The 27,684-nt window shown below is 52.4% G+C and overlaps 1 protein-coding gene across 1 annotated transcript in view; it reads right to left on the bottom strand.

The window, feature by feature from the left end:
- Window positions 1-771: 771 nt before the first annotated feature.
- CCDC88C (coiled-coil domain containing 88C) overlaps window positions 772-27,684 on the bottom strand; it is a 129,582-nt gene continuing 102,669 nt past the window's right edge. The window contains 10 exon segments of the mRNA XM_030320236.1: window positions 772-3,084; window positions 6,660-6,949; window positions 7,813-7,881; window positions 10,504-10,569; window positions 13,213-13,401; window positions 18,217-18,455; window positions 19,764-19,853; window positions 22,658-22,803; window positions 24,777-24,963; window positions 27,023-27,166. Coding sequence (XP_030176096.1) covers window positions 2,065-3,084; window positions 6,660-6,949; window positions 7,813-7,881; window positions 10,504-10,569; window positions 13,213-13,401; window positions 18,217-18,455; window positions 19,764-19,853; window positions 22,658-22,803; window positions 24,777-24,963; window positions 27,023-27,166 — 2,440 coding nt within the window. The 3' untranslated portion in view covers window positions 772-2,064.

Consider the following 27,684-nt stretch of genomic DNA (forward strand, 5'->3'; position numbering starts at 1 on the left):
GGGGGCACACGGGGGGCTCAATCACTTGAGCTCAGGTCGTGATTGCGCGGTTCGTGGGTTGAAGCCATTCATGAGGCTCTCTGCTGTCGGCGCAGAGCCTGCTTCGGATCTTCTGTCCCCCTCTCACTCTGTCCCTCCCCTGCTTGTGCTCTCTCAAAAATAAACGTTAAAAAAAGCTTGGTGAGGAAAGAGAGAGACACCGAGGCAGCAAGACAGAAAGCCATTTGAAGAAAGACTTCACCATGTGTGGATATGTATATGCCTCCCATCCTCCTTCCCTCCTATTTAAGCATCTGATCTGAGGTCCCGGAGATCTAAATTCCAGATCCTAGTTGAGTACTCTTGGGAAAATCCAAAGGACCAGTTGGAGCTGAATCCCACATCAAAACGGGGTGTCTGGGTGGCTCAGCCGGTTAAGCATCCAACTCTCGATTTCGGCTGAGGTCACGATCTCACGGTTCGCGAGTTCCAGCCTTGCATCCGGCTCTGTGCTGACAGTGAGGAGCCTGCTTGGGATTCTGTCTCCTCTCTCTCTCTCTGCCCCTCCCCTGCTCACTCGCCCTCTCTCTCAAAATAAACTCTAGGAAAAAAAATATACAAGTCTGGGAAAAAGCTGTATAGTAAGCACGAAAAACTTGTTCTCTGACCTGTTGGCAAAGAGTAGATTCCAGAGGCCAAGAAGGCTCTTGGAGGTGAAGCAGGGAGCCCCGGGAGCCCCCGACAGCCTGTCCCATAAAGCCAAGGCTGTCCAGTGAGAAAACCAGGACTCCGTTCTCTGCCATCTCATTTTATTACGATCCTGTCCGTGTGTTCCAGAATGAATGGCTATTCAATACACAACCGAAAGCGCTCCTAAAACTGACCTTGTTAACAATCCCATTTTTCCCTCGGATTAAATCAAAAGAAAAAAAATAAATCTTAAAAAAAAAAAATCACCAAGTTTAGTATACCCCAGAAAGAGCACCTTTACTAAACAGAAAACAAAACGTGTCAGGAATCTGACCAAATACACAAAAGCAGCAGGTTAAGATTCCTGATCGAAAAGAAGGACTCCCAGTGGAACATAAATAGATTCCCCCTCAAAGGACATATATCTCACAGGGGCGTGTACATACACATGTAATATATTAAAAGAAATTTGGTTTCTACCACAAGAAGTTATTCAGAAATAATAAATCAATATCTCATCTGAGACTGGGGAAGTGGAGAGGCTGTACCCCACTCTTGCATACACCTCCCCTCTGTACACTATGTGCACTTGCTGGTCGGGGCTGGGGCAGGGCCCTCTCTCTGCCCCCAGCCCCCCAGCCCCAGCAGATCCAGTGTTTGTAGAGAAGTGAGTCAGGGAAGGCAGGTCTCCCCGTGGCCCCCGAGCCCACCATGCAGAGCCCAGGAGCTGGCTGCAGGGGGACGGGGGGGGGGGGGGGGGGGGGAGGGGCCAAAGCCCTAGGCCACTTGCCACCTGCCTAGAAGGTCACCTTAGCCCTGGGGCAGAAGGGGATTGCTTGGGACCCCAGGAATGGCATGGCAACACCCCTGATTTTCAGCAGCAAGCCTAATTCTGGGGTCCCCCCACCAAGGTCCTCAAGATCTTTGTAGTTTGGCCAGTCTGGACTTCTCCTAGGATCAAACGGCTTTGGGGAGAGGGAATGGAGTTTCCAGAGCCGTGGGGCGGGGGCTTGGCCACGTGAAAGTGTATCTGCACACACGCACATACACACACCCGTGCCTTAAGAGAGGTCGACGAGTTGCAAATGAGTGTTCTACCGGGACGTGCTCAAATAGTGTCTGCTTCAATGGTTCTGTCACTGCATTCTGAGTGTCCCCGTCAAGTGTGGATCTGTTTGAAAGCTCTAAGGTGCTGGAAGCTACAGAAGACACACACCTGGGAGTGTAACCCTCGCAGGGCTTGGCACAGTGTTTTCATTAACAGGAGAGACGCACAGGAACCCCCATCCTCATTCTAAAGCCCTTTCCTGGCACCACAGGGGCAGAAGCAAAGGCCGTCACCGCCAGAAGGGGAGTCAGTAGTTTCAGGGTTCAGGGGCCGCTGGTCCGGACGAGTCACACGCAGCCGTACTCGTACCACACCGTCTGCTGGTCCCCGCCAGGCTCGGGGGACGCCGGCGTGCTCTTCAAGCTGCTTCCGCGGCTGAAGTCCTCAGGGGCCCGGCTGGTGTGCAGAGCCAAGTCGGGAGACCTACCCGGACTCTTGGCAGGGAGGCCCTCGCCGTGGCCTTGCCTTGGGACCCCGTCTCCCTCTGAGAGGCCGAGCGCCCCCCGGACAGGGGCGATGGTGGCCGCCTCCCCCGAGTGGGGGGGCGTCTGGGGTTTGGTCCTGGTAGCCGGGGCCGCAGCCGATGGAAAGTGCTGGGGCTGGGAGCTGCTGCCACAGGCACCGCCACCTCCGGAGGCGATGGCCGGGGCCGTGGCAGACTGCTGCAGGGGGACCAGCCTCTCCTCCTTTGGGGGAGCCAGTGAGAAGCGCCTCACGTCCGGGGGCCGGCTGCGGGGGGCTGGGCCTTGACCGGAGCTGCCGCAGGTCTTTCCCGCAAGCGGGGTCCGCTCCCGGGCCAGGCTGTGGGAGGTGGGGGGCGTGGGGCTCTGCAGGACGTGACTGCCTGTTTCTCTGCCCCCTGAGGTGTCAGGACCCCCCAGCTTCTGAGGGGCCTCCTGTTTGCAAGCCTCTGGCCCACTGGCCCGGAGAAGGTCGGCCGAGGCCAGGCTAAAGGCACGGCTCAGGGATGCACTCCGGCCGGCCGGTGTGTGGGACGTCGGGGGCATCGTGGCCTGCCGGGGTCTGCCCAGTGACAGGCTCTGGGGGGGCTGGGCCTGCCTCGGGGGGGCACTGGGCGGGGCCTCGGCCTCGGCAGGTCTGGAGTTTGGCTTCACGTACTGTCCAGGCTTCAGCAACTTCCCTTCAGGGGTGTTGACAGGCATCTTGATGGTAGGGGCCACGAAGCTGGTGGGCATCTTGGCCCCTTCTCTCCTGGCAGGTGGCCCCGGCTGGCTTCCAATGGCCGGGAGACCGCTGGCCTTTCTGAAGAAGTCGCTTAGCAGGTCATCTGGGCAGCTGGGAGTGTCCTAAGGGGAAGAGAGGAGGAGTGAGAAGTGGGCCAAGGCCCCGACAGGTGCTCCGACGGCCCTCCCCACCCCAGGACGTCCCCTGGGCAGCACAGGTGGCCAGGACTGAGGCTTCCTGCCCCCACTAGGCCTCTTTGAGGCAGAGCATCGCCCGTGCCCCACACACACTAGTCAAGACGGGGAGGGGGCGATACACAGAACACCAGGGAAAGAACCCCAGATGCCACTCCGGCAGCCCCCTAACTTCACAAAAAGAAAAGACCTCCAGACACGGGAAGGACTTCCCGCAAAGCTCATCCAGTCTCTGGAAAGGTCAGGGCTGAAAGCCCGACCACAGCCAACTGTTCCAATCTGTTCTCGCTTTCCTACCGCGCAGGGCCGAGGGAAGCTGACCGGCAGGGCCGCACTTTTCTTTTCCCGGTCAGCCCACTGTGCTCAGACACACTGCAAGGGCTCTGTGTGTGGAGCCACAGAGGAAGGGGAACAAGACCAGCTCCTGCAAAGCCAGAACCCCCACTGCCACTCAGACCACTCTCCACATAAGAGGCAGGCACAGCGGGGGTGGGTGGGGGCCAGAACGGCAGGCTGCCTGGTAGGACAGGGTGGCGGGAACGGGGGACATGTGACGACCCAGCCCGCCAGACTGCTCCGCTCAAGCCACCGCTCCCTGGCTGGGCTTCCCCGGGCCAGGGAACTGGTGCCCTCTTGCCACCACTGTGTAGGCAAACAGAGCCACCGGAGGCCCAGGTCTATGATGCCGCTCAGTAACTTCAGCCTCCTGTCAGCACCTCATGGCCTGGACGAGCCAAGTGGAGGTTCCTCCTCGGGCTGATGGACACTGCAAAACCAGGCAAAGAAGTGCATTCACGTGGCAGGTGGGAGTCAGGCACTGAGGGCTGAGGCAGTCCGACCCTAGCCTGCTGTGAGCTGTCGGGGGGGGGGGGGGGGGGGGGTGGGAGGGGCCAGTCTGCAGGACGGGGCAGCAGCTCAGAAGCCATCTGTACCTGCCAACAAACTGCTGGCCCACGGAAACATCTGGATGCTCAACTTGACAGAGGCAAAATCTACTGTTTTACGCTAGTTTGGAGCCACAGATCTCGGTTGAGCACGCGCTAAGATCTTCAGTCATTAGCAGGGACAGGAACCATTTATCGAGTGCTTCCTGAGTGCCAGACACTGTGCTAGGAACCACAGGTGTAATCACCAAGAAAACCCAAACCTCCCTGAACTCTTGAAGCAACGCTGCAAGGCTGTTTAAGGCTGGATTAAAACAATCTTGGGTAGGGAAGGAAGTTGAAGCCCCAGGGGTCTAACAGGTCCCACACCTGGAGAGCACAGACCAGGATTAACACCTACTGCTGGCTGACCCCAGCTGCTGCCTACACATGGTTAATCCTGTGGTGCGCACCTGCATGGGGCCACCCTCTCTGGCCACCCAGGGAGCCCATTTTGAGACACTCCCTTGCTGGCATCAGGGAGGTGCAAGCACGGACGGGCACACTGTGACTTCTCCGGACTGGTCGGGGGAGGGTGGGAGAGGTCAGGTGCATGGGTTGGGCAGGGGGTGTGCACCCTAGGCAGGCAGAGAGGTGAGGGTGGCTCTCCAGGGCCAAACATCGGCTTCCAACACGGACTTTGCAGTAAGATAATTTTGGGGTTGTTTAGGCTGAAAAGGGACAGGTGATGATATGGAGCGTGAGGAACAGGGACTACCAGGGACAGGTCTGAACTGAGGGGGGAGCAGCCCTGCCCCTTGAACAGGACCCACCCCCCGAAATCTACAAAAGGAAAGGAAACTCACTGCGGTAGGTATATAGTCGGAAAGGGTCGAGAAGGAAAGTCTTCCAATTTGCAGGCACCCCTGCTTTCTGGACCATTCTCACTTATTCCACCGGATAAATGGAATCTGGCTCCTCAGCGTGTGATGCCTGGACACACGCTGACAGCAAGAGCATCCTCTGGGAATCCAGTAAACACACAAATTCTCAGGGAACCCCACCTCAGACCCACGGAGTCAGAAGCTCCAGGGTGCAGCCTGTGTCCTGGCGAGGCCGCCAGGAGAGTCTGGGAACCACTTGGCAGACCATAAGCTTCCTGAAAGCAGCAGGGCTTCTGTGTGGTTTCTCCAAGTCCTAGTGCACAGAGCCAGTGCTTGCCGGACAGAAACGTCAATGAAGGGACGGCAGGGGCCATGTTTTCTATTTCCTTCCAGTGCCAACCACAAGACTCGGCACCTAGCAAATCTATGAGAAAAGCTTGCCAATTAATGGTTTGCTCTGATTTTCGAGAGCAGGCACTATGCACACTGTGTAACATGTAGTAGGTGCTCAGTAAGTATCTGCTAAACTAATACTTAGTGTTTCCACCATGGCCTATAAGGTGGGTCATAGAGTTTACCATGTGGCTAAAGAAAGTTCCACTGTTAAGGGGAATGAGACAGAATCATGGAAGCATTAAAAATCCTTACAAGATCTCAGGGCTCCTGGGTGGCTCAGTCAGCTGAGAATCTGACTTGATTTCGGCTCAGGTCATGATCTCAGGGTCATGAGATCGAGCCCTGCGTTGGGCTCCATGCTGGGTGTGGAGCCTGCTTCTGATTCTTTCCCCCTCTCCTTCTGCCCCCAACCCACTCATGCGTGCACTCATGCATGCTCAAAAAACACAAACACCCTTACAAGATCTCATTTGCAAAAAAGTATACTTCATCTGTTCAGTAACCCAACTGCTTACTTGACTGAAGTCAGGCAGAGCGTGTAAAAGGCACACGTGTAGCTTCAGGAAAGTTAAACAGAGACACTGGCAAGTGACAGAGGAGGGCACCCCAACGCCAGTGATGTCTGGGGGTCAGAGCTGCAGGATGCAGGCCAGCAAACTACAGCTGGAGATCAATCTCGGTTGGCCACATGTTCTTGTATGGCTTAAGAGCTAAGGAGAGTTTTTACATTTTTAAAATGATTTTTAAAAATTTTTAAAAAGAAAAGCCTTACATGACACGTGAAAATTAAATGAAATTCAAATGTCAATACCCGTAAGTTTTGTTGGAAGACAGCCATGTCCATTCACTGACAGAAGATCTAAGGCTGTGTCCTTACGAAAATGGCAGAGCTGAGAGGTTGCGATAGAGACTGCATGGCCCAGAATGCCTAAGATATCTACCATCGAGCCCTTTACAGAAACAATTTGCCAACCTCTGCTGGTGGAGGCTCGGGGGAAGTGGGTATTCGGGGCTCTGCCACAAAAGCTGCTGAGACCCTAGCCACACCAAGTTGGGTGCCGGCCATATCCCAAGAGCAGCTCCCAGTGGTGGGCACATCCCATCCCTACCCTCTATGCTGGCAGCAAATTCCTGCCTGCTCACTTCACAATGGAGAAAACAGGCTCCGAGGTCTGGGGCCGGCTGCCAGTGCCCAGTGGCTTGCTCACCAGTGGGTTCCCTCTCCCATCCAAGCCAGCTCTCCACCCAGGCCACACCATGCCCGGCCCGGCCCTTTCTGGGACTCTGCTGCCAGGGTCTCGGCCCCCAGTGCCCATGTGGGGAAGACAGGCACTCTGTGTCCAAGCCCTGGGCCACTCACAGGGGTGGGGGAGCGCCGGTTGCTCTCCTCCAGAAACTCCTCCAGGGTGACCATCTCACTGCTCGGTGAGGCAGAGCTGGGTCGTCCCCCAGCGTGAGGCTGGCCCGTGCCCCTCTTCTGGATGCCCTCCTGGGGGAGAGGCCCGTTCCGGGGCGGGGGGCACTCATGGCGGCTGAGGGCAGCGCGTCCCGTGGTGCTGGCGTCCCGTGGCAGAGTGGCCGTGTCCCGGCTGGGGATCAGGTCTTCACTGCTGAAGCTCTCGGACCTTCTGTGGAGCTGGTCAGAGGAACCTGGGAGTGGGGGCGGGGCGGTACAGAGGGACACGTGTGAGTCTCCCTCGCCGTCTCCTCTGCCTCCGGCGGGCTCTGTGCTGCCTCGCAGTCACCGAAAACAGAGAGAGCCCTCCCTGCCAGGGCACCCAGGCCACACTTCTCCCAGCTGCAATTCGGATGTTAAGGACGTTTTGGAGAGCTTCAGAATTTCACTCTGGCATTTAAAAACGAAACTCCTGGAGATAAAAGCGGAAAGCTTCTGGTAACGCTTAAGCTATTATTTAATATTAGTAGCCTGAAGGCACCACACTCAGTAGGTCTCATCCATCCATGTATTAAAGGATTAATCAGCACCTGTTCCACGCTAGGGGTCTTCCGGGGGCTGATCACGTGCATGCGAAGGGAAAAAAAGTTATCTGTGCAAAGTTTCCAGGCTTCGGACAAGACACATATTCTTTCCAAATGCTCAGAAATGTTAAGACAGACGATACTGTGCACTATAAAACGAAGTTAAAAAAGTACAGAAGAATCAAAGTCATCCCACTATGCTCTCTGGCCACCAGACAGAACTATGGTCAGTACCCCCACGCTACAGATGACGTAGCTCAGATTCAGAGAACGGGGGGCAGGGGGGCGGGCACCCAGGGCTGGTCTATGGGGATGAAGGGATTCAAACTCAAATCCGCTCAAACGCCCAGGTGTGTGCCTCAAACAGCACGATGTGGACTCCACCGGCAAATGTCCGATGAGGCAGACAACCTTGTGAAGATGACCACTTTGTTGTGTAAAAAAAAAAAAAAAAAAAAAAAAAAAAACCACACGAGCCCAGAACCAAAGCCCCCAATATAACGAAAAGCGTGCGGAAGCCAAGGCTGACCGACCTTTCAGGTTGAGGGGCGAGCTGTCGCTGGATGCATTTCGACTGCTCTCCAAGCTGCCTGGTCGGGACACTGAAAGGAAAGGACACTCTGTGTCAAGGGCCAACAAGCAGGTAAACCCCAGACTGAAACACCTGACCCGAGAAAGGCCGCAGAACAAAGCACGTCCACGCCAAAGTCCAGGCAGAGGCCCTGAGGATGGATGGGTGCCGGGGTTCTCTATATTCCCCCACCGGGAGCGCCAGCAACTTGCGTGTGAGGCATGGCATCCAGCAAGCGACCCAGAAACGACAGGTGGCGTTAGGGCTAGGACTCGAGACAATTTTGGTAACAACACGAATCGCACACGAACGCTAGTCCAGGAAGCAGACCGGAAGAGAAGGGCTGCTCAGGGGAAGCTAATGAGAGGAGAGCGCCCACGCCTATTATTACATAGAGCTTTCTGGAACACACGTGTACAAGGGGGTGCGTGCCTGCGCCCAGGGCACCTTCCCTTTGCTGATCCACGGGAGTGAGTGCGGGGACCCTGAGGAGGGGAGGGAGAGTGTGCTTTTGCTTTTCTTGGCTGTTTGTGGCCCTTCAGCTCCTTGCTTCCTCTGCCTCGAATTTCCATCTACCCCCAAGGGAAAAATCAGCCCTTCCGGTGACAAGGAACTTGGAGACAGCAGCTCTCCTGGCTGCATGAGCCTGCCTGAGTGTGTGCACAAGGGAGCTCAGGGCAGGGGGCGGGGGGGGGGGGGGCAGGCGGGGGGCGAGCCCGGCTGCAGGTGGGGGTGGCTTCACCGCTGCAAAGGGCAGGCTGGCCCTCCAAAGCCGGCAGACCCCCGCTCTCCTGGTCCACTCTTCCAGGAGCCCTGCCGGCCTGCCCCACACCACTTTGTTTGTCCTGCCGGACCACGAACCCCTGGGGGACAAGAACTGCCCTTCTGTCATCCCTGCATCCACCTCAGCACGCAGCTGGTGTCGAGCCGAAGGGCACGGAGAACCGAAGACGCGCGGAGGTGCTCTGTTCACTGCGCCCCTGGGGAGAGTTTGCTCTTGCTTTACTGGGTCTATAGGGCGTCCAGTTCCCAAGTGCTGGTGCGCTCTGCAAATAGCAGGCATCTGGAAAACTCTTACTAGCAAACAGGGTTTGGGGAGGAGCCAAAAAATCCGCAGTTTTCACGAACAGTGTAAAAGCAGAGTCCCCTCTTTCAGAAGGAAAAATTAAAGAAAACACACGTCTTTAAAAAGGAATGAAGTTTTGGGGCACCTGGGTGCCCAGTCAGTTGAGCAGCCGACTTCAGCTCAGGTCATAATCTCACAGTTTGTGAGTTCGAATCCCGGGTCGGGCTCTGTGCTGACAACTGTGAGCTTGGAGCGTGCTTCGGATTCTGTGTCCCCACCGCTCCCCCCCCCCCACCCCTTCCTGCTCATACTTTGCCTCTCTCAAAAAAAAAATAAATAAACATTAAAAAAAATTATAAAGGAATTAAGTTTCATTCAAAGAAAACCATGACACAAATCAACAGGACCCCAAAGCACTTTTGTTTATTCAACCACAGCATTGAAAACTGCTTTTCCTTCCTTCTCCCCTGATAAGAAAAGCTCAAGGAATCAGAGTGTTTAGGAAGAAAACCCCTCGGTTGGTCAGCCGCTGGAGCACCAATCTGGCTCTTCAGTGCCCCTAACAAAGCACCGCGGCCAGTATGTCCAGGTGTGGCACCGCCCCCCCCTCGGTGCAAAGACACAAGGGGCCCTCGTGTCAGACTGTTGTGCCACAGAGCATGTCCTTCCACTCGTACAGAGCGCCAGCGTCTGTATCTGTATGAACGTCCGCATCATAAGACACTGAAGACAATGACGGACGGGAGACAACGCTATAGCCCCTACACTTACTGTTGATCACTTCCCAAGTAGCAGAGTTCACAGTGAGCTTTCTGATTTTAAGAATCATTTCCTCACCCTTATAGGATTTTTGTTTTTCAAAACTCACCAAAACCCAAAGCAGCTTTTAAGTTTTGAGAAAGCTGGTATGATTCACTGTTTCCCTTCTGCAGAAACTTACAATGTCTCTAAATCAAATGGCTAAGGGCTTCATCAATTCCTAAGACTAGTACAACTTGGAGCTACTATGGACAACTGAACTCCAAGTGAGGACAGTGAGGGACCTCCTGGCACTCAGTGCTCCCCGTGTGGGTCACCACAATGCCCTGGCAAACCTGAGGGGCACCCCAAAGCAAGGGCAGTTGGAGCCTGTAGACGCAGGATACTTTAGAAATGGTGACTTCCGGGACGCCTGGGTGGCTCAGTCAGTTAAGCCTCCAACTTCAGCTCAGGTCATGATCTCGCAGCTCATGAGTTTGAGCCCCATGTCAGGCTCTGTGCTGATAGCTCAGAGCCTGGAGCCTGCTTTGGGTTCTGTGTCTCCCTCTCTCTCTGCCCCTCCCCCACTTGTGCAGTCTCAAAAACAAACATAAAAAAAAAAAAAGAAGTGGTGACTTCCCTGTCCCTGGAGGTATGTAAGCAGAAGCCACATGCTCAGGATCCTGGGGAGGGCAGGAAGGAGCCTGGAGGAACTGCGGCCCCTCTCCATCCTCACGTCTACCCATTTTATATGTCGGACGTCCACACAGGACTGAGGTTGAAGGAAAGTACTGCAGATGAAAATGAGTCTGAGACCCCAGGCATAAGGACATGACGCTGAGCACTCACCGTACTGCCTGTGGTTGAACTCCAGCTCCAGGGATGGGTCACAGAGGCTGTCATCTGAATTATAGCCTATGGTGACAGTAAGGTCATCGGTTATTAACGCAGGAGTTTCTGGAACACTTTGAAAAACTACAGACTCTTACTTAGGAAAAAGTATACTTTTATTTGCCCTTTGACCCAGCAATCCCACTTCAAGGAATCAGCTCTGGAGAAGGGTTGGCTGAAAAGACTGTGTGATATGTGGCCATTTAATACCAATTAAAGTAAGAAAGATCTCCATGATGTATGCCTAGGTGGGAAAAAAAAATCAAGGTGCCATTTATTTTTGCAGAAAGAAGCACCAGGAATTTCAACCAGTATCGAAAGAAAAAGGGTATCCAGAGAGTGGTTTTGGAATAGAGTTCAGGGGACGGGGGCAGAGAGGGGACCTTGAACACTGAGAATACCTCCTCATATTATTCAGGTTTTTGAATCTGTATTATGTATTTTAAAAACAGGGTTAATTTATGAAGAAGTCTAAATTTGAAAACAGAACAAACCTCACTGCATTCAACTGTTAACAATCAGAGAGAAACATTGATCTGTTTACATTTTGAATGTAAAACTCTATGTGTGCATCCTTAGTGAGATGGAACTTAAAGAGTAAAAAAACTATAAAGAAAATACTGCTTAGTGGATTTACTTTAATAACACTGGCATAACTTTTTAAACCATTTACCACATATTTGGGGGGAAAAAATAAGTCAATGTTTCAGGAGACCAGATTTCCATGTAAGAAAAGGACACACAGATATGAAATCAAAGAAGGAAAAATCCCTGTAATGTTACATTTGAATCGGAAGTATTGACACAAACTTATAACGTGTCCCATCTTTCTCTACTGAAAGGGCCAGAAGCAATGGCAACTCTCTAGCGGCCAGATCTTGATTATTAAGTTCTGCTCTAGGGGCGTCTGAGTACATCGGTCGGTTGTCCAATTCTTGATTTTAGCTCAGGTCATGGTCTCACAGTCTTGAGACTGAGCCACGCTCAGTGTGGAGCCTGCTTGGGATTCCTTCTCTCTCCCCCTCTGCCCTTCTCCCTTGGTTACATATACACGCACTCTCCCCCCAAAAATAACAAAACAAACTGATAAATTCTGTTCTAAAAGGAATCAGATTTAGAGAAATGGCTGACTCTAAGGGGGGGGTTTCCATTTGAAGCTGGCTATTTGCCCAATGGCAGTCAATACTGAGGAGTGTGAGTACACGTTGGCGGGGAAGCGCGTGGCCAGGACTGGGTCTGCAGAGGTGACCCACCTTCCTGCAGGCTCCACAGGTGTAGGAATGGCCACAGAGGTTTCTAGGCTCAGGCTCTGGTTTAGGACTGGGATCCAGACAGGGCCCGCAAATTAGTCTGAAGGGCTGGACCTTGAACCGCACAGGTCGCTGGAAATCCGAGGGGAGATGGAGTCCCAGCTCCTCCCTGAGACCAGGCAGGGCTTCTGTACCCCAGGCCCCGGGAGAACGGGGGGAGACTGGTGACAAGGAGCCTGTCCAGGCTGTCCACCTAGCATGTGACACCATCCCCTTGACCTCCACCAGCATGAGACTACCACTTCCAGTGTCTGGCCAGGAGTAGAGAAGGACCACCTGCTCGCCCTGTGCCCACTCATCTCCCCAGAGGTGTTCATGAGCTGTGAACAAGGTCGTGAAGCTAACCCAGACGCCCCTTAAGGGTGGGGACCCTGTGTGCTTTGCCTGTCAAACCAAGGTTCTGCACAGCCAGGTGGTATGGTGGGGTGGGGTGGGGTGGTGGTATAACAGTAATCCTTCCCGGTTTTCTCCAATTTCCAACACCCCACAGGCACCCCTTCCAGCTGTTGCTTCAGATATTTTCATATCTCTAAACTATAAGCAGGATGTCTTTTTCAGTCTTAAGCTTTATCTTCCTGTTTGTAGATTTTAGATTTCCAAGTGCTTTTCCCCCCAACTGCTCTCTTTTACAGCATCCTGTTCTTGTTTCATGGGTAAAACCACCTCACTTACCTCGGACTCTATTAATGACAGGCATTTCAAAGCTGTCACCTCTGTGCTGTTTACTCTGTGGCCTCGTATTGGTTTTGGTCGCCCTGGCCAGAGGCTCTCTTCAGGTGTCCAGGGATCCCTGAACTTCCCTAGGCCTCACTTGGCAAGATATGACTGAGCTGTTCTGGTGGGAATTTCTCAAGCTTATCAGATGGCTTGAAGAACATTTTAATCTCACGTCCAGAGGTGTGGACACGTATGGCTCCTGGCACCCAGGGAGAAGTTCAGTTTGTAAGCCCCTCCCCAAATCCCCTTGTCCTCAGTTTAGGAGACCCACTCTAATCTACTGAGCGGACCTCCAGTTCAGAGACACGCTCGTGTTTCCTCCATAGAGAATAAACCTCCAAACTCCCACCACGGTGGAGGGCGTTGCCTGCATTTAGCCCAAACTCCAGTTCACCTCCCTTCTGGAGCTACTGGGTGCCACCACTTCCTGAAAAGTGCTGGTGAGAGCAGCTTAGGATCGGGCCTCTGGATGGTGAAGTTGTCTGCCCTGAGTCACACGGCTGGTAAGCAGAATCCATGCCTTTGTGATTTCAAAGCTTGTCTACAGCTTACCTGCTCTGCTTACCACCTCATAGCCTGGGGTCTTTCGGAAGGACCCTGGGCGCTTATCCCTCTTATTCTGGAGGGGCCCACAACTCACCTTTGGTGCGGCCTGGGTGCCGGGAGATGGGGGTGGAGCTGGAAGGGGTTGTAGTGATGGCTGAGGTTGAACAGGTCCGGGAGCTCAGCTCCGAGGGCCAGGGTTTCATGGCCGGGTCGGCGGAGGCATCCGTGTGGTCAAGGCTGCCTCTGTGCGGGGACCCTTGCTTTGGTTTTAGGTCCCCAGGGCCTGGGGCAGAGAAGGACATTGAGAAATGGGGCTGCAAAAGCCCATGCGAAGGCTGGGCTGCCACACTGAGGTCTAGAAGCAGGGACACCAGGGCACACGGACCACAACAAGACAGAAGCTGGGCTGCGGTTTCAACAAGAGGGTGCAGGCTGCAGGCCTGTGTCGGGAGGCCCAGAGAGGCCGGCCCTGGCTCTACAGATGGATCCTACTGCAAGCCCTGAAAAGCTGGGAGAAGACAAAGAACTCAAGACGATCGACACACTGTTGCTACAGGTCCCACATACAAACTACGGGGTACACCTGCTGTATGTAACTCCAATGACTGATCTAAAAAGATCCTCATAACTTCCGCTCAAGATCAGTCAAGGCCTGCAGCCAAGGTTCCAAAGGCCCAGGATGTGCATCCTGTCAACTGGCTTCACTGAGGATTTGAAGATGTTCAGTGCCACGCTGACAATGTAAGAATTCTTAATTTCTGTTAAGAGTCACTTTTACCTTGCATCTTGTGCTTTTCTGCAATCGCTGCATTTTCTACCATGAACACATACTCTTATTATAAACCAAAATCTATGTAAAAATATTAAAAAAGAAAAAAAAGCCCTAACTCATTCCAACTACCTAACAGTAGGAAAGGAGATGGGCTCTCTAAATGGAAGGTAACACGAGTGCCGTTGGAACTACTAGGAGCAGGAGGACGTCACCATGTCCCAACCCAGGAACCCCGTGGCTGGGGACCCAGAGCCAGGGCCCTTCCGTGGACCTGACCCCACCGGCCCCTCAGCCACTCGAAGTCTGGGTTCGCTGGGAAGTTTTCAGTGCCCAAATCTTACAACTTGAAACCAAGGCAAAATTTGGATTCTGAAAGATACCCTTGATGAGAAGCAAGATTCAAGTCTGGTGGAATGAGTCGGGACAGGCATCCAACAGGTGCGGTTAAAATGAGCGGAGGGGAGGTGGAGATGAGCAGACAGCACGAATGGCAGAGAGACAGGGCGATTCCAATGGCATGCTGGCGAGACAGAGTCCTGGGGGACCAGGAGCATGGTGGCCCGGGGTCCCCAAGGCGGAGCGTGCGAGATGAAGTCAGTGCCACTTTGACCGACTTCAACAGCTTAGTAGGTATGTATGTACTTTTATGGTTCCCTTGTTTTTATGCTGATACTGGTTTTCCACAGACAGTACTGATAATAATCTTTCCTTTTAAAAATAAATTTAAGTAGCAACGCTGAGTCAGTTCAAGGGAAAACACGGAAGTAATCATACAGGTGATTAAAAAAAAAAAAAAATGTGGCAGAACTCAAGAAGACCACACAGGAATGACGGAAGACAGCAAACAGTGCAGTAGCTAAAGGCCTCTATCGACCAGCATCCCCCCGCTCTGGGCGTGACTGGTGTGCTGATGGTCTTTCTGTCCGCTACCATTTTGGCTTCCACGTCCAAGAGGTCAGAGAGCTACCACACAGTCATAAAACTTCATTCTGGGCTGCCCTCTGGCTTGGCAACATCGATCCAATTATACAAAACGCTTGAATGGAGCAGTAAATCCTTCAAAACATAGAGTACATCTAAAAAGGGCCTTGTCAGCAAAAGCCAACAATTCGGTGCTCTGACAAAGGAAAGGGCAGTGGTTTTAAATTTAGCTGCTTAAAAATAAGTCTTAAAAAAAAAAATCTCACTTGACAGAGGCCGTATATTTTAGGAAGCAAAGCGACAACCGACCAGTCCTGCTTTACACACGGGCATGACATAAGCCTGCAGGTGCGAGAGAGGGGAAGGCAGCCCACGGCCACCAGACTTACTTATTAGCACGGACATCCTGGCCCAAGGACCTGTGCACGGATGTCCCGAGGCTCCCCTAAAACTGTGCTGCGCTGGAGAAATGGTCCAGAGGGTGTGACAACTCATCTTCTCTTTTGAAATCAGAATCCACGCTGGCTACTTTAAGTTTGGCTTGAACTGGGGTTGGGAAGGAGGGGTCCACTATGGGTCATCTGGCCTTTAGGTACTTTTTGTTTGTTTGTTTCTTTTTTGGTTTTGTTTGAATTTCAGAAATGAAGGAGGATTACGTGATGAAGACACATGATACAGGAAAAGGATTAGAAATCTCCAATTTCTGAAAAAGGGACAGGCTCATTAGGAGAGGATGGGATGTCAGAGGAAGACCAGAACCGCAGGCGTTTAGACAGAGTTGGGTGGGCCGTTGGAGACTTGTCTTTGTCCTTGCTTTTGCTTCTCAAAAAGGGACTCTTTTTGCGCTGAGTTGCTAAATTGTTATTCCCCGGAACACCCAAGAGAGGAGGAAAAGAAAAAAAATAAATAAATCAAATGAGTAACAACAAATGACTCTAAATAAGCTAAATGTAGTCAGGAAATCAGAATCCTGTCCAACCCAGGAAAGACAGAAACAATACCCATGACAAGCCCAGAACCAGGACTCCGTGAATCATTTATGCTCTGAGTCAATTTAATTTCACCGGCATCTTTGTGCCAATGCTTCACTCTGCACGTGAGGAGAACTATATACTGCTCAAGGAGCCAATAGCTGAGACATATTTCAATTTCAAAGTGTTAAATTATTAAATAAGGATGTTTGTTAATTTAGGACCCGGCTTCCCTTACTCATCCATTTTAATGACAGGCCCCCTGATGATGTGGTGCTCACTCTACTCCTGTTCCTGTTCAAAGGCCTTGGAAACCCCTAATGGTCTGTTTCTGGCCTGGTGTCATGAACAGTCTACCCTCAAGTATTCACCAGTAACTCTGTATATCTACAATAACCTCTTTTGGCAGTATATGTTTAAAAACAATGAAAATAATCACTTTTTGTACCAAACCTCCTGTCAAGAATTATTTCCCTTTCGATCTCCCGCACAACCTCTACCCCAATCCCACACTTCTTGGCCTTTAGAGTCTTGTCAGAGCAGACACTCAAGTCTTACTTTCTGAACACGTCCTATATTGACACAGTTGATTTAACCAATTTCTCATTTAGGATTAAAGCAATATGGGATCCTCGGTTATTTCTTCCTCCACAGCGCCACCTGGTGGCCAGAATAAGGGACCTCAGGTTCTGCCACACTAGTTCAGCATCTTCGGGGACCCAAAGGGCTTTAACTGCACACAGTGGTCAAGAACTCCAGCTCGCACCCCGACAGACGTGGACCCCAGTTCCACCACTGGTTACACTGGCAAGGATTTAATTTCACCAAGCCTCACTTTCTCAGCTCTGAGGAGGGATGATTAATCGTGCCTGCCGGACGTGGTAGTTAGGACTCAAGGAGACAGGTAAAGCATGTAAATTAGCTACAGGGATGCCGAGCCCAGAGGAAGCACCCCACACATGGCTGCCACTATGAATAATTTTCCTGACCTGCTCGTTCATGGATCAGCTCAACGGTCTGGACCAGTCAAGCACTTTTCTTCCTCTCAAAGTTTTCCTAGCTCATTAGACGGATGGTAGTTCACTAAGTCAATTACAGAATAATACAAGCGGAGGGGATAAAGGTCAATGGCTTTAAATGGCCAACATGAAAACGGGAGACAACAGGGCTCCTCTAGAAACCAAGGTTAGGCTTCCTTATCTCTTAGCTGCACGTGAGCCTTTCACCTAATCTGATCTGTAAAGAAGGAGAGGGAGGCAAGCATTCATCACCAATGTGTGTGCGTATGCACGTTTTTTCTGCATTCAAAAGTGACACAACAGGACCTCGCATGGTGAATGTCCCCCCCCCCCCACCCCAAAAGACTTGTGCACGTGCCACACTCAAGAGGCAGCTTGTCTCCGCCAGCTGTCAGCAGCCGGGGGCAAAAAGGTCTCAGGCCTGGTCTTCAGACAGTCCTAGGGTCCTGCATAAACACTTACATTACTAGCAAGATTTATGGGTAAGTAATCTTTAATCACCACTTAAAAGTAAATTTGAAAATATAACAACGTTTCATGGCCACTGCCGTGTTTGGTTGATTCTAAGACACGCATTTCTCCCCATTCCTTCCCATCTCTGAAATCAGGACACAGCTCCGATGGTGTCTGAAAGTCACCACTGGCCAGGGGGTACCACCTCTGATAAAACGGTCACTGTCACTACCAACTTATTTTGCTCCTGTTTTCCGTTTACGTCTGGGCACAGCAACCTAAGTCTTTGGAAGAGCTCTCCAACAAGAGTATAACAAAGTTTCTGAGTGGTAAGGCACTGCCTCTTCTGATTGCCAGTCTTTTTCTTCCCGGGTGGCATATTAAGTAATTATGCAGTGTAGAGCTGATAGAGTCTTAGATGTGATGAAACATAGCATACACAACTAGAACTCCATTTCAGAACCTCTGGCAAACTCCAAATGTCAGGCCTAAGTACAAGGGTAAGCTGTGCCCCATGGCTGGTAGGACTCAGTGACTTGACTGAAGATCTAATGTGCACACAGAACACATTAAACGCACTTGGGATTTCCCTACAGGAACAGCTCACACTAAATCTTTGACATGTACAACCCCAAAACATATACTACCGAGCCTGTCTCTACAGCGCCTGCATAAGTATCTCTGTGGGTGTCAGACCCCCGACCCCAGCGTACCTGCTGGGCAATGGTTCTCATTCTAAAATAACAACTGTCATGGGACGAAGCTGCTGAAGTGGATGTATATTTTCTACCTGGTTGCTAACATACGCGAAGAGGCAGATGTGTGCATATGAGGCACACCCTCTCCATGCCCCTCTGCACATGCGTGCACATCCATGCACCGTCTCTCATTCCACCCTCGAGGCACGGCCCTTCGGAGCATCCCCTCCAGAGCCTGGCTGCAGCCTGGTCGGCCACTCGTACCTTTCCCCACAGGCCCGTTGAGGGGGTCCTGCTCTTCCGCACAGTTGGAGCCAGACGGGGCCGTCTCGGGGTTGTCTGGCTGCAACCGGAGGGGCTGAGAGGCAGATGGCGTCGTCGGGTCTGGGGACTCCAGCTGCCAGGGAGGGCTGTCTGCGGTTGACTTGAGTCGTTCTCTGGAACCCTCTTTCTTTGGTTTGATGAGTTTGACTAAGGCTTTGGCTCCAATCCAGTGGTTTTTCCTAGTTACGAGCAGATTGTTAGGAGGACAAGGCCAACCCGCACTGTCCCTCCAGCAGGTCACAGGGTGGGGGGCCCCGATGGGAGCTGGACTTTCCATAAGCCTGGAAGCCATTGATTTGGGGTTCAGAATGGTGGTGCTCTTCATCACCATAATCATTGGATTTGGGGCCCAGGGATGGTAGAAATGTGTCTTGTGGCAGAAATCCACACTAGCCTCTTGGGAAAACAGACTTCAAACACGGCCACTGACTCTTGGTTATCTGTGTGAAACCAAGTGGTGCTGTGCTAACCTCATCTGTGTTCGCTGGCAATTTTTCTGTCAAAATGCCATTCTGGAACAGAGTCATGGACCTCTTCATTTTCTGTTAAAGTTAATAGTGGGTGAGGTGAGTGGACATTCTTCTCCCAGTCCCTGGCACAGAGGAATATGGGAGAGCAGGAGGCAGGTAGAGAGAGTAGGTCGTTTAAATTAAAACCAGTGAATTTTAAGAGTAAACGACAGAGTAGCAGCTGAATGGAAATGGGGGCATCCTGATATAACAAAAAAACTGACTCTGAAACTAGATAGCACTGTGTCTACACAAACCACTCGGTCTCCTCATCTGGGCCTCCATTTCTCTGTCAGAGAGAAGGGTGAGAATGAGGTTCTGAAATTCTGTGGTTCACCAGAAGAGCCTTGAGGCTTCATGGTGATTCTGACTTTGAGGCTGGGCTGGGACAGGACACGGGAGGGCTGGCTCAGGGGTCAATCCTGACCGGCCCTGCTGGGAGACTGAGCGGGCCCCACAGCCAGGGGGCGGCTGCTCCCTGGAGAAAGAAATATGTTTGTGAACCTGCCCTGGGGTTCAGGGAGCCCAGAGGAATTTGTGTGAGGCCCAGGGGTTCCCGTGTTCACCTGCAGGAGGTGCTATACCAGCTTCCTTCTCCGAAACAGGAACGTGATTTGCAATGTCCTGCGAAATCCTGAGACAGAACCTGACACGGCAGCCATTTGTCCCATTTTAATGGCTCCAAAACCACAGACTCTCTGCCCCCTTGAAAGGGCTGTGGCTAAATTAAGCCCACGTCTCATCACAGTCAGCTGGCATCCGCCGTCCCTCACAGGACAAGCCAGAGCACAGGGGGCGGGGCCGAACGTCTAATTCCCCTCTGTCACGGGAGCGGCCTGCACACGGGGCCTCCACAGAGCGGGAGGCATGGGCTCTACGAGCTGGGTGCTGCTCCAGACGGGTGCAGTTTCCACCCCACTCATGAACACGGACACTCTCTGCTCTAGGTCTAAGTCACAGACACTTCCATCGACTCACTTCTTGGGAGCGGGGTCATAGAACTTGTACTGATCCATGATTTTCTCCTCCAGTTTTTCCTTATGTCTCCGTAAGGCATTTAATTTGTCTCTGTGAAGAGAGAGGAAAGGGGGGCTATCAATCCAGTTTTATTATTATTACTATTTTTTTTTTTTAATTTTTTTTTTCAACGTTTTTATTTATTTTTGGGACAGAGAGAGACAGAGCATGAACAGGGGAGGGGCAGAGAGAGAGGGAGACACAGAATGGGAAACAGGCTCCAGGCTCCGAGCCATCAGCCCAGAGCCTGACGCGGGGCTCGAACTCACGGACCGCGAGATCGTGACCTGGCTGAAGTCGGACGCTTAACCGACTGCGCCACCCAGGCGCCCCAATCCAGTTTTAAATAAAACACATGAATTTACTTCATCAGCACAGCCTGGGACCTTTTCTGGGATTCGGACATCATAGTGTCATGACCCTCATGATCACAAAGCTGGGAATGTGCGAATGGAAACGTCTGGCATGAGTCCAGGGAGCCCTGCTACCTTAAGGAGCCATGATAAATCACCTAGGGTCTGGATGCAAGCCGACTCAAGGGAGCAGACTCCTAACCATCTGAAAACCTGCATGTTTCTAGAAGCTCTAAGGACTTGGCGGCCAGGTCTTTCAGGACACTGGGCATTCGGGGGTGGCCACAGCACTTGCACGTTAATATACCTTTGGTGAAAGGGGAAAGGTGTGCCCTCAGCTAGTCAGTTCGGCAAAGTCAGACCTCTGACTTGGACCTATCCCGATGCCGGTTCCTGAGAACATTCCACGAGGGCAAACTCAAAAGCTTCCGGGGCCAGAGAAGGAGCAAAGCAGGCCTAGAAAGAGCAGGGGGAGCGGTGGGCACGGTAGCCCAAACAGATGGCCACTAGGCAGGGATGCATGAGGCCTACAGGGCAGACCCGCCAATGTTTTCAGAGAAGCCAGAAACTTAGGTCATGAAGCAACATGTCCTGATGTCTAACTATTGGAGATCAGTTCACATTTTCAAAAACACAAAAAGGATCAAGACCCCTCTGGACCCTGGGGCTGCCAGAGGGCACTGCTGTGCCCTAGGCGAGTCTGGCCTTCCTGATATGAAGGGTGTGCTTCTGGTTTGCTTTATCTCAGGAGTCCCAGGGGCGGTGCCTTCTACACGCACTGCCCACAGGCTGCCACCTGGGTCTCAGCAGCCATGACAGCTCGGAACCCTGGTCTCCTTGTTAGAAAAGGAGGCCTCTGAACCAGAGACAGGTACACAGGCCTCTGTCGTGGAGCTGTAGGGGCTCCATCCGAACTAAGGGCTGAGACAACACTGCACAATGACATCCCAAGAGTGACAGCTTCGTGAACCTCTGGCGCCCACCAGGAAGCCCCACTCTGCTCCCAGCCCCCTTGGCTTGATGTCTGTGTTACTCTTCTGTCCTCACTGCCATGCTGCTCAGCCTTCCTCTGTGAGCACTTCCGTGGCTGTCTGGCCCCACAGATGCACAGTAACTCCCTGCGAGCGGGCACTGCACCCCTCCCAGGGCCCAGAACGGTGCTCTCTGTTCAGTGCAGGCTCTGGGAAGCTTGCTAAGCCCCCGGCATTCCGCACTCTCTAATGCAAAACCACCATCAAATCATCCCCCTTGGATACCAGGCTCTTACTCTTCTGGTTAGCACCTGCCCAACCCCCAGCTGGCATTTTTTATCAACTGGGTTACAGACAGCCAACTTCCGTCAGTCCGATCTACCCTAAATTTACAGCGTGGTTTTCAATGTAAACCATCCTCCAGTAGGTGGCGAGCCACCTCTACAGGATCAAAGCCAGAAAAGTAACGAAGCAGCGTCGTTATGCTGGAGAGCGGGCCCAGTGCGGCGGCATTCACTGTGATCACATCCCTCTGCCAGCCAGCTTCCTCTTGCGTTCCCCACACTGGCCAGCCAGTCCCCCTCATGAGGAAGGAGAGCCCACCCACCACAGCACAGAGTGGTGAAAATCACCCCAGATCCATGAGATGGATCTCGGATTACTCAACTTCTAAAGCATGAGGTTTCCAGGACCAGGGCTCCTCCTCCAGACCTCTGTTTCCTAGGCCCTGCTAGACCAGCATCCTTTCGGATGATGGCATCCTTCCCGGCAAATCCAAACTCACAAGCTGCGCAGAGAAGCCTTCCACGGCTGAGTGCCCACCTCCTCGTCCAGGCTTCTTTCCGTGCACATTCCCTGCACCCAGAACACTGCTGAGCTCCACCTTCAGGTTCCCCACCTGCCCACCTTCCATGTCCACAAGAGAACCTCATCTCCCCACTACGTTGCCTTCCACGATGCTCAGCAGGTGCCCAGCACGGAGGTGCTCCTCGCACAACCCCCCACCCCTACCAGTTCCTGGCCCCCAGGGAATGGATCTGTGCACCCCATGGGGCCCGTGCCAGAGCTGGCACTTCATTAACACCAGCTGAGGGAGGACAATCACAGCACAACAACCACCTAGTTTGCGACAATCCAGGGGAAAACAGACACAGGTGACAGAAAGACACCAGCTATGGCACCTGTGCTCAGGCTTCCACTTGGATTCTTCCCTGAGGTGTTTCTCCCCAGCACTGTCATATTTTTAAAAGTGAGCTTAATTCCAAAAGCAGATTCCAAAGCTTCTGGTGGGGGTACTGCCTTTGAAACACAAACAAAAGCTAACCACCACCACTTACAGAAACCCAGAACCATCCCAGGGAAGCCAAGAGAAGGATGTGTTGGTAAGGTGGTCTGTCCCCTTGCCCTCAGGACGCCAACAGGCTCGGGGCCATTCCTTGTCCACAGTGTCACAGGTCCTGGATGGGGCCCGGGAAGCTAGAACCTCCCCCCGCCCTTTGCCTACAGGCGTCAACCCCACACGTGCCCTTACATGTACTGCTTCTGCTCCTCGTGGTACTGCTCCTTACTCTCCATGTTCTGCTCTAGAAGCATCTGGTTCTGCTGGCTCAGCAGCTGGATCTGGCTCAGGAGGTGATGATTTTCTTCCTCCAAGTTTCCCTTGAGACGGGAGAGCAGCTACAACACAGATCAACAGCGTTTCAGACACTACGCGATCCCGTGATTCCTCTGCTGGGAATGTGGCTTCCAGGGGAAGGGCCACGTGCACAGGGACGTGCACCCCTCCCTCTGCCAGCGAGAACCTGCAAGGACCAAAAGAGCCAACGGCATGGGAAGAGCTGAACTCCCTCTGCACCTGCCCTGCCCAATCTGGCAGTCACCAGCAACGTGTGGCCACTGAGCTTACAATGCAACTAGTCTGAACGGAGGTGTGCCAAAGTACACGACAGACTGTGAAGACTTAACGATAGTAAAGAAAAGAACGTAGAAGAGATTTTTTTGGATACACATCGAAATGATAATGTTTTAGATATGTTAGCCAAACAAAATATACTTTGAAAATTAATCCCACCTGTTCTTACTTTTTTAACATGGCTACTAGAAAACGTTAACATGTGCACGTGGCCTGTGCTTTATTTCTGGTGGGCAGCTCTGCTCTTGAAGAGGGTCAGCACACCTTTTCTTCAAAGGACCTGACACTAAGTATTTCAGGCTTTCCAGACTGAAAGGGGGTCACCTGTTGCAAAGCTTCGACTCAGTTGCTGCAGCAGGAAGTAGCCACAGACAAAATGTAAGCGCACCGGGTGTAGCCATGTTCCCATAACACTGCTGACAGACATGGACATTTAAATTTCCTATCATTTCTGGGGGGCCTGGGTGGCTCATTCGGTTAAGTGTCCGACATCAGCCCAGGTCATGATGATCTCACGGTTTGTGGGTTCAATCCCCGCATCGGGCTCTGTGCTGACAGCTAGGAGCCTGGAGCCTGCTTCGGGTTCTGTGTCTCCCTCTCTCTCTGCCCTCCCAAACTCGCTTGCCCGCCCTCCCTCCCTCCCTCTTTCTCAAAAATAAACATTAAAAAAATTATCCTTAAGCTTCTTATCATTTCCACTTGACACAAACTATTCTTTCGATTTCTCCCAACCACTACCACTGTCAAAGACATTCTTAGTTCATAGCCGAATGTATACAAACAGGCAGTGGGCTAGATCTGACTCATGGGCTGAGATCTGCCAACTCCTGCTTCAGAAGATCAGTACGGTTGATGTAGCAGGAAAATCGCAGGCTTTGGCTTCAGACAGAGCTCCATTCCACTACCGTGGACCTCAGTCTGAGGTCTCCTCCAAAACCCTAAAGAACCTCCCTGTGACAACACAGCCTATGGTGGCTGAGGCTTCCTCTGGCTTAAAGTCTGGCCCCCACCTCCTCCACACGCCCCTTGCCCCAGCCCAGGGGGCCTTGAGGCACCTGGGCCTTGGTTTCCTCAACTGAGATGTCCCAAAGGGCCACCACGAGCTCGAAGGAAAAGGCCTCTGAGAGGATTTCTGGACAAACGAGAGGCAAGAGGAGCTGTGTCCTGGGGATGGTGCCATCCATGGGGAGGGACCCACGGATGAAGCTGGGGAGGGACCAAGTGCTCTCCCCTGCCCAATCCGCTTTGGTCTTATCTGTCGCGGGGTCTGCTTACGATGTCATTTGAGATGGTTTTGCTGTCTAAGAAGACAATTTCCAACCTAGTGCACCAAAAGAGAGCTCTGCTCCTCTGGAAACCCGGGCACTCCTGAGTAAGCTCCATCCCAGATGCCCCGGGATACAGGACCCTGAGCCAGAGTCAGCCATTCACGCCATTTCTCGGGAACAGCGTGGATACTGAATTGCAAAGATGAAAGTGTAGACACAGACAAGGGGATGGAAATAAGTCTGTGTTCTGCTGTCCCCACACATGTCTCTGATGCTCGGGGAAGCACAGGGCAGATGGAAAGGTGTTTTCTAATACATCTCTGCCAGTCATGGTGTCTGTCTCCCTTTTAAATGCCTCAGTACCCTCTCAGCCCCTGTACCGCCTTCCACGGAGTCTTCGGATGCCGACGCCAGCGCAGACCCATCGCAACCCCACTGGGCCCAGGGCTGTCCACGTCCTGAGGCCTCACCTCGCAGCGGTTGTCCAGCTTGGTCAGCGAGATGTCCATGTTCTGGTGCTGCTCCTTCAGCTCGTCAAACCGTGCCTGCCAGCGGTTCAGCTCCAGCTGTGAGTTGTTCAGGGAGGTTTTCAGCTCCTTGGTGTGGGCGTGCAGCTCCTCATACTCCCCCTTCAGCTGGTGGTGCAGGAAATTGACCCTGGGGGTGGAGAGCCACAGGCCAAGAGCTGAAGAGCTGTCCCTGCTGTGCAGCATTACACAAGATGATAGCCTCTCTGGGCCTCAGTTCTTTCACGTGTAAAATGAGAGGCTTGAACAAAATCAGCAGTTTTCAAACTGCATCCCTTGGGGTCCTACAAGGGTCCCCCTGGTGTCCTCGCACTGGGCTGGGGGGACAGAGTGGGTAGGCTCAGACACCTGCTCCAACAGAGTATCACTGCTATCATGTCTTTTGCCTTTAAAGCCTTGGGATATCTGCATATGTACTTGGAAAAAAGGGTTCAGTAGTTAGCGTGTTTTGTTTTGTTTTCTGGAAACACAGAACCAGAACATTTTTGCGTCTGGCTCTTCTTCCCAATTTCAAGCTCCTTTCTAACTTCAACTCCTGGAGTAAATAAAATATGAGATGCCAGGGTTTTACAGAAACCCACTAAAATTATCATCATCATGATAACTATTATGTAACTGGGATTTCTTGGGGGAAGATTTGGATCAGAAAGTTCTAGTCACTGGAGGCTCACGGATTTCATTTGGACACAGCTGTGTCTTATTTGGCCCCGCACCCTTCTTTTAAATGGATCAGTGTGCCAACATTTAGAAACCTGAAAGTCTCACATCAATACTCTGATGTCCCGTTTCTCTTAAGAAAAAAGCATAAAACGGAAAGATGACCTGGTAGCGGTGAGCCTGCCTCGTGGCTGACAACCTTCAGCCGCTGTGTTCTTCCCCACGTCACTGTCAGGCCTATCGCCGACACTCCCTCACCCACGAGCCTGGTCTCCCAGGGCACAGGACACACCGCAGTATGTGGCCCCGGTGCACATTCATGCAAGGACATGGAGACGAAGCAGCTTTATACGGTCATTGTGGTAAGACTGGATTCAAATCCTGACTCTGCCATTAAGTGATTTTGAAAAAATTTGCTCATCTCTGAGCCTGTTTCTTATCTGTTAAAAAAGTGGGGTGGGGGGGATAATAACAGTACAGCTGACTCTCGTTATCTGAGGTAGTGATGCTCTGTGAGGTCCCCCAAGATCACTGAAATGGTGGATACTGAACCACTGCTCCTCGGGAAAATGCACAGTACAGGTTCCTGCTCTGGTTACAACATTTTAGTCGACCGATCAAGACATTCCTTATTTTATAGGGGTTTCTGTTTAAAGACACCTCCCGGCCACAGCACCGTAGCTCCTGCCTGAATGGAGCTTATCTAATGTGTACTTTCCCCGTAAGGCCATCACAGCCTTGCACTTAGGAACACGAGACAACACTTCAGTACTCCACTTGGTGGGTATTTTAAATAGTAAAACTGCCACGAAATAAGACAAAAATATGAAAATCCCACGGGTCACAAAAAGGATGCTTATTCACAGCATGAGAACTGACACAGGAAGGCAGAGCATCCTTGTATGTCCTCAGCTGGAAATGTGTGCATCAGGTGACTCAGGTACCGGGCCACCCCGGGCATGTGCATCAAAGCACCATGAGCATCAATTTGGGGGTGACGCATACATTTTAGGAAGGAGGTGAATTCACAACAGGAAACGTGTGAATACTAAGCATCAATGGTGTGTCCTTCATGAGATCGCCGTGTGGCCTACAGCAGATGAGGGTCTGGGCCTGATGCAATGTGTCTCCCGAGTCCTTCCATCCCAGCAACAAAAGCTAGAGCCCCCTCTCAACTGTGCCACCCAGCTGTGAACAGGACAGGGTTTATAAAAATACAGGTCTGCGGGGCACCCAGGTGGCTCAGTCGGTTGAGCATCTGACCTCGGCTCAGGTCATGATCTTGCGGTTCATGAGTTCGAGCCTACACATCGACAGCTCAGAGCCTGGAGCCTGCTTTCGATTCTGGGTCTCCCCCTCTCTCTGCCCCTCCCCAACTCGTGCATACTCTTTCAAAAAGTCAATAAAAAAATTTTTTTAAGTAAAAATATAAAAATACAGGACTGCCAGGGGACCCCCGCTGACCTCCTCTCGGCAGGGCGGAGTGCGTCTACGTGAAATCCCGGATGGCAGCCGCCCCACACGGAGCTCACCTGTCCAGCTCTCCCCGCAGCCGCTGGTTCTCACCCACGGCCATGGCGCCTGTCCTCTGCTCTTGCTGCAGTGCCTCCCTCTCGGTGTTCAGAACCTTCTCCCGCTCCTCCAGCTCCGCCTGACGCTTCAGCATGTCGTCGTGCCTGGCGGAGGGGAGCACACCCGCTGGGAGCTGGGCTGGGGGCTCCTTTCCCTCCAGGCACCCAACTCCCCAGAGGACTGTGAAGCTGCCCACAGAAGGCAGGGCCCTCTGGAGGCTTTCTTTGGGGTCTTTGAGGGGGATGGGGCAGGAACAGGCAGGGTGAGATGCAGGGCAGCAGAAAAACGGAGAACGGTGGCCAGGAGAGGCGTCTGGGCCAGGGGTCTCCTCCAGCCCCACACGTGTCCACAGTCCCTCAGATTCCCCGTCAAAGCAGCCATTCCTCCCCCAGCCGCCTGGGGAACACCAAGGCTATGTTTCCTGCACTCTGAGCCCTTCCCTTCAGGAGTCATGGCTACATTACTAGGTGGTTCACTAAGCACAAACACATCTACAAGAAACAACAAAATAAACAGCTGAATTCCACCACACTTAACTCTTAATCCCTCTTCACTGGGGCCTGGGTGAGCCCTCCGCCCTCCTCTCCTCCGGAATTGAGTCTCCTTGTTCTTTGCCTGGCCT

The sequence above is a fragment of the Lynx canadensis genome, chromosome B3, assembly GCF_007474595.2.
Source record: "Lynx canadensis isolate LIC74 chromosome B3, mLynCan4.pri.v2, whole genome shotgun sequence".
Classification (NCBI taxonomy): domain Eukaryota; kingdom Metazoa; phylum Chordata; class Mammalia; order Carnivora; family Felidae; genus Lynx; species Lynx canadensis.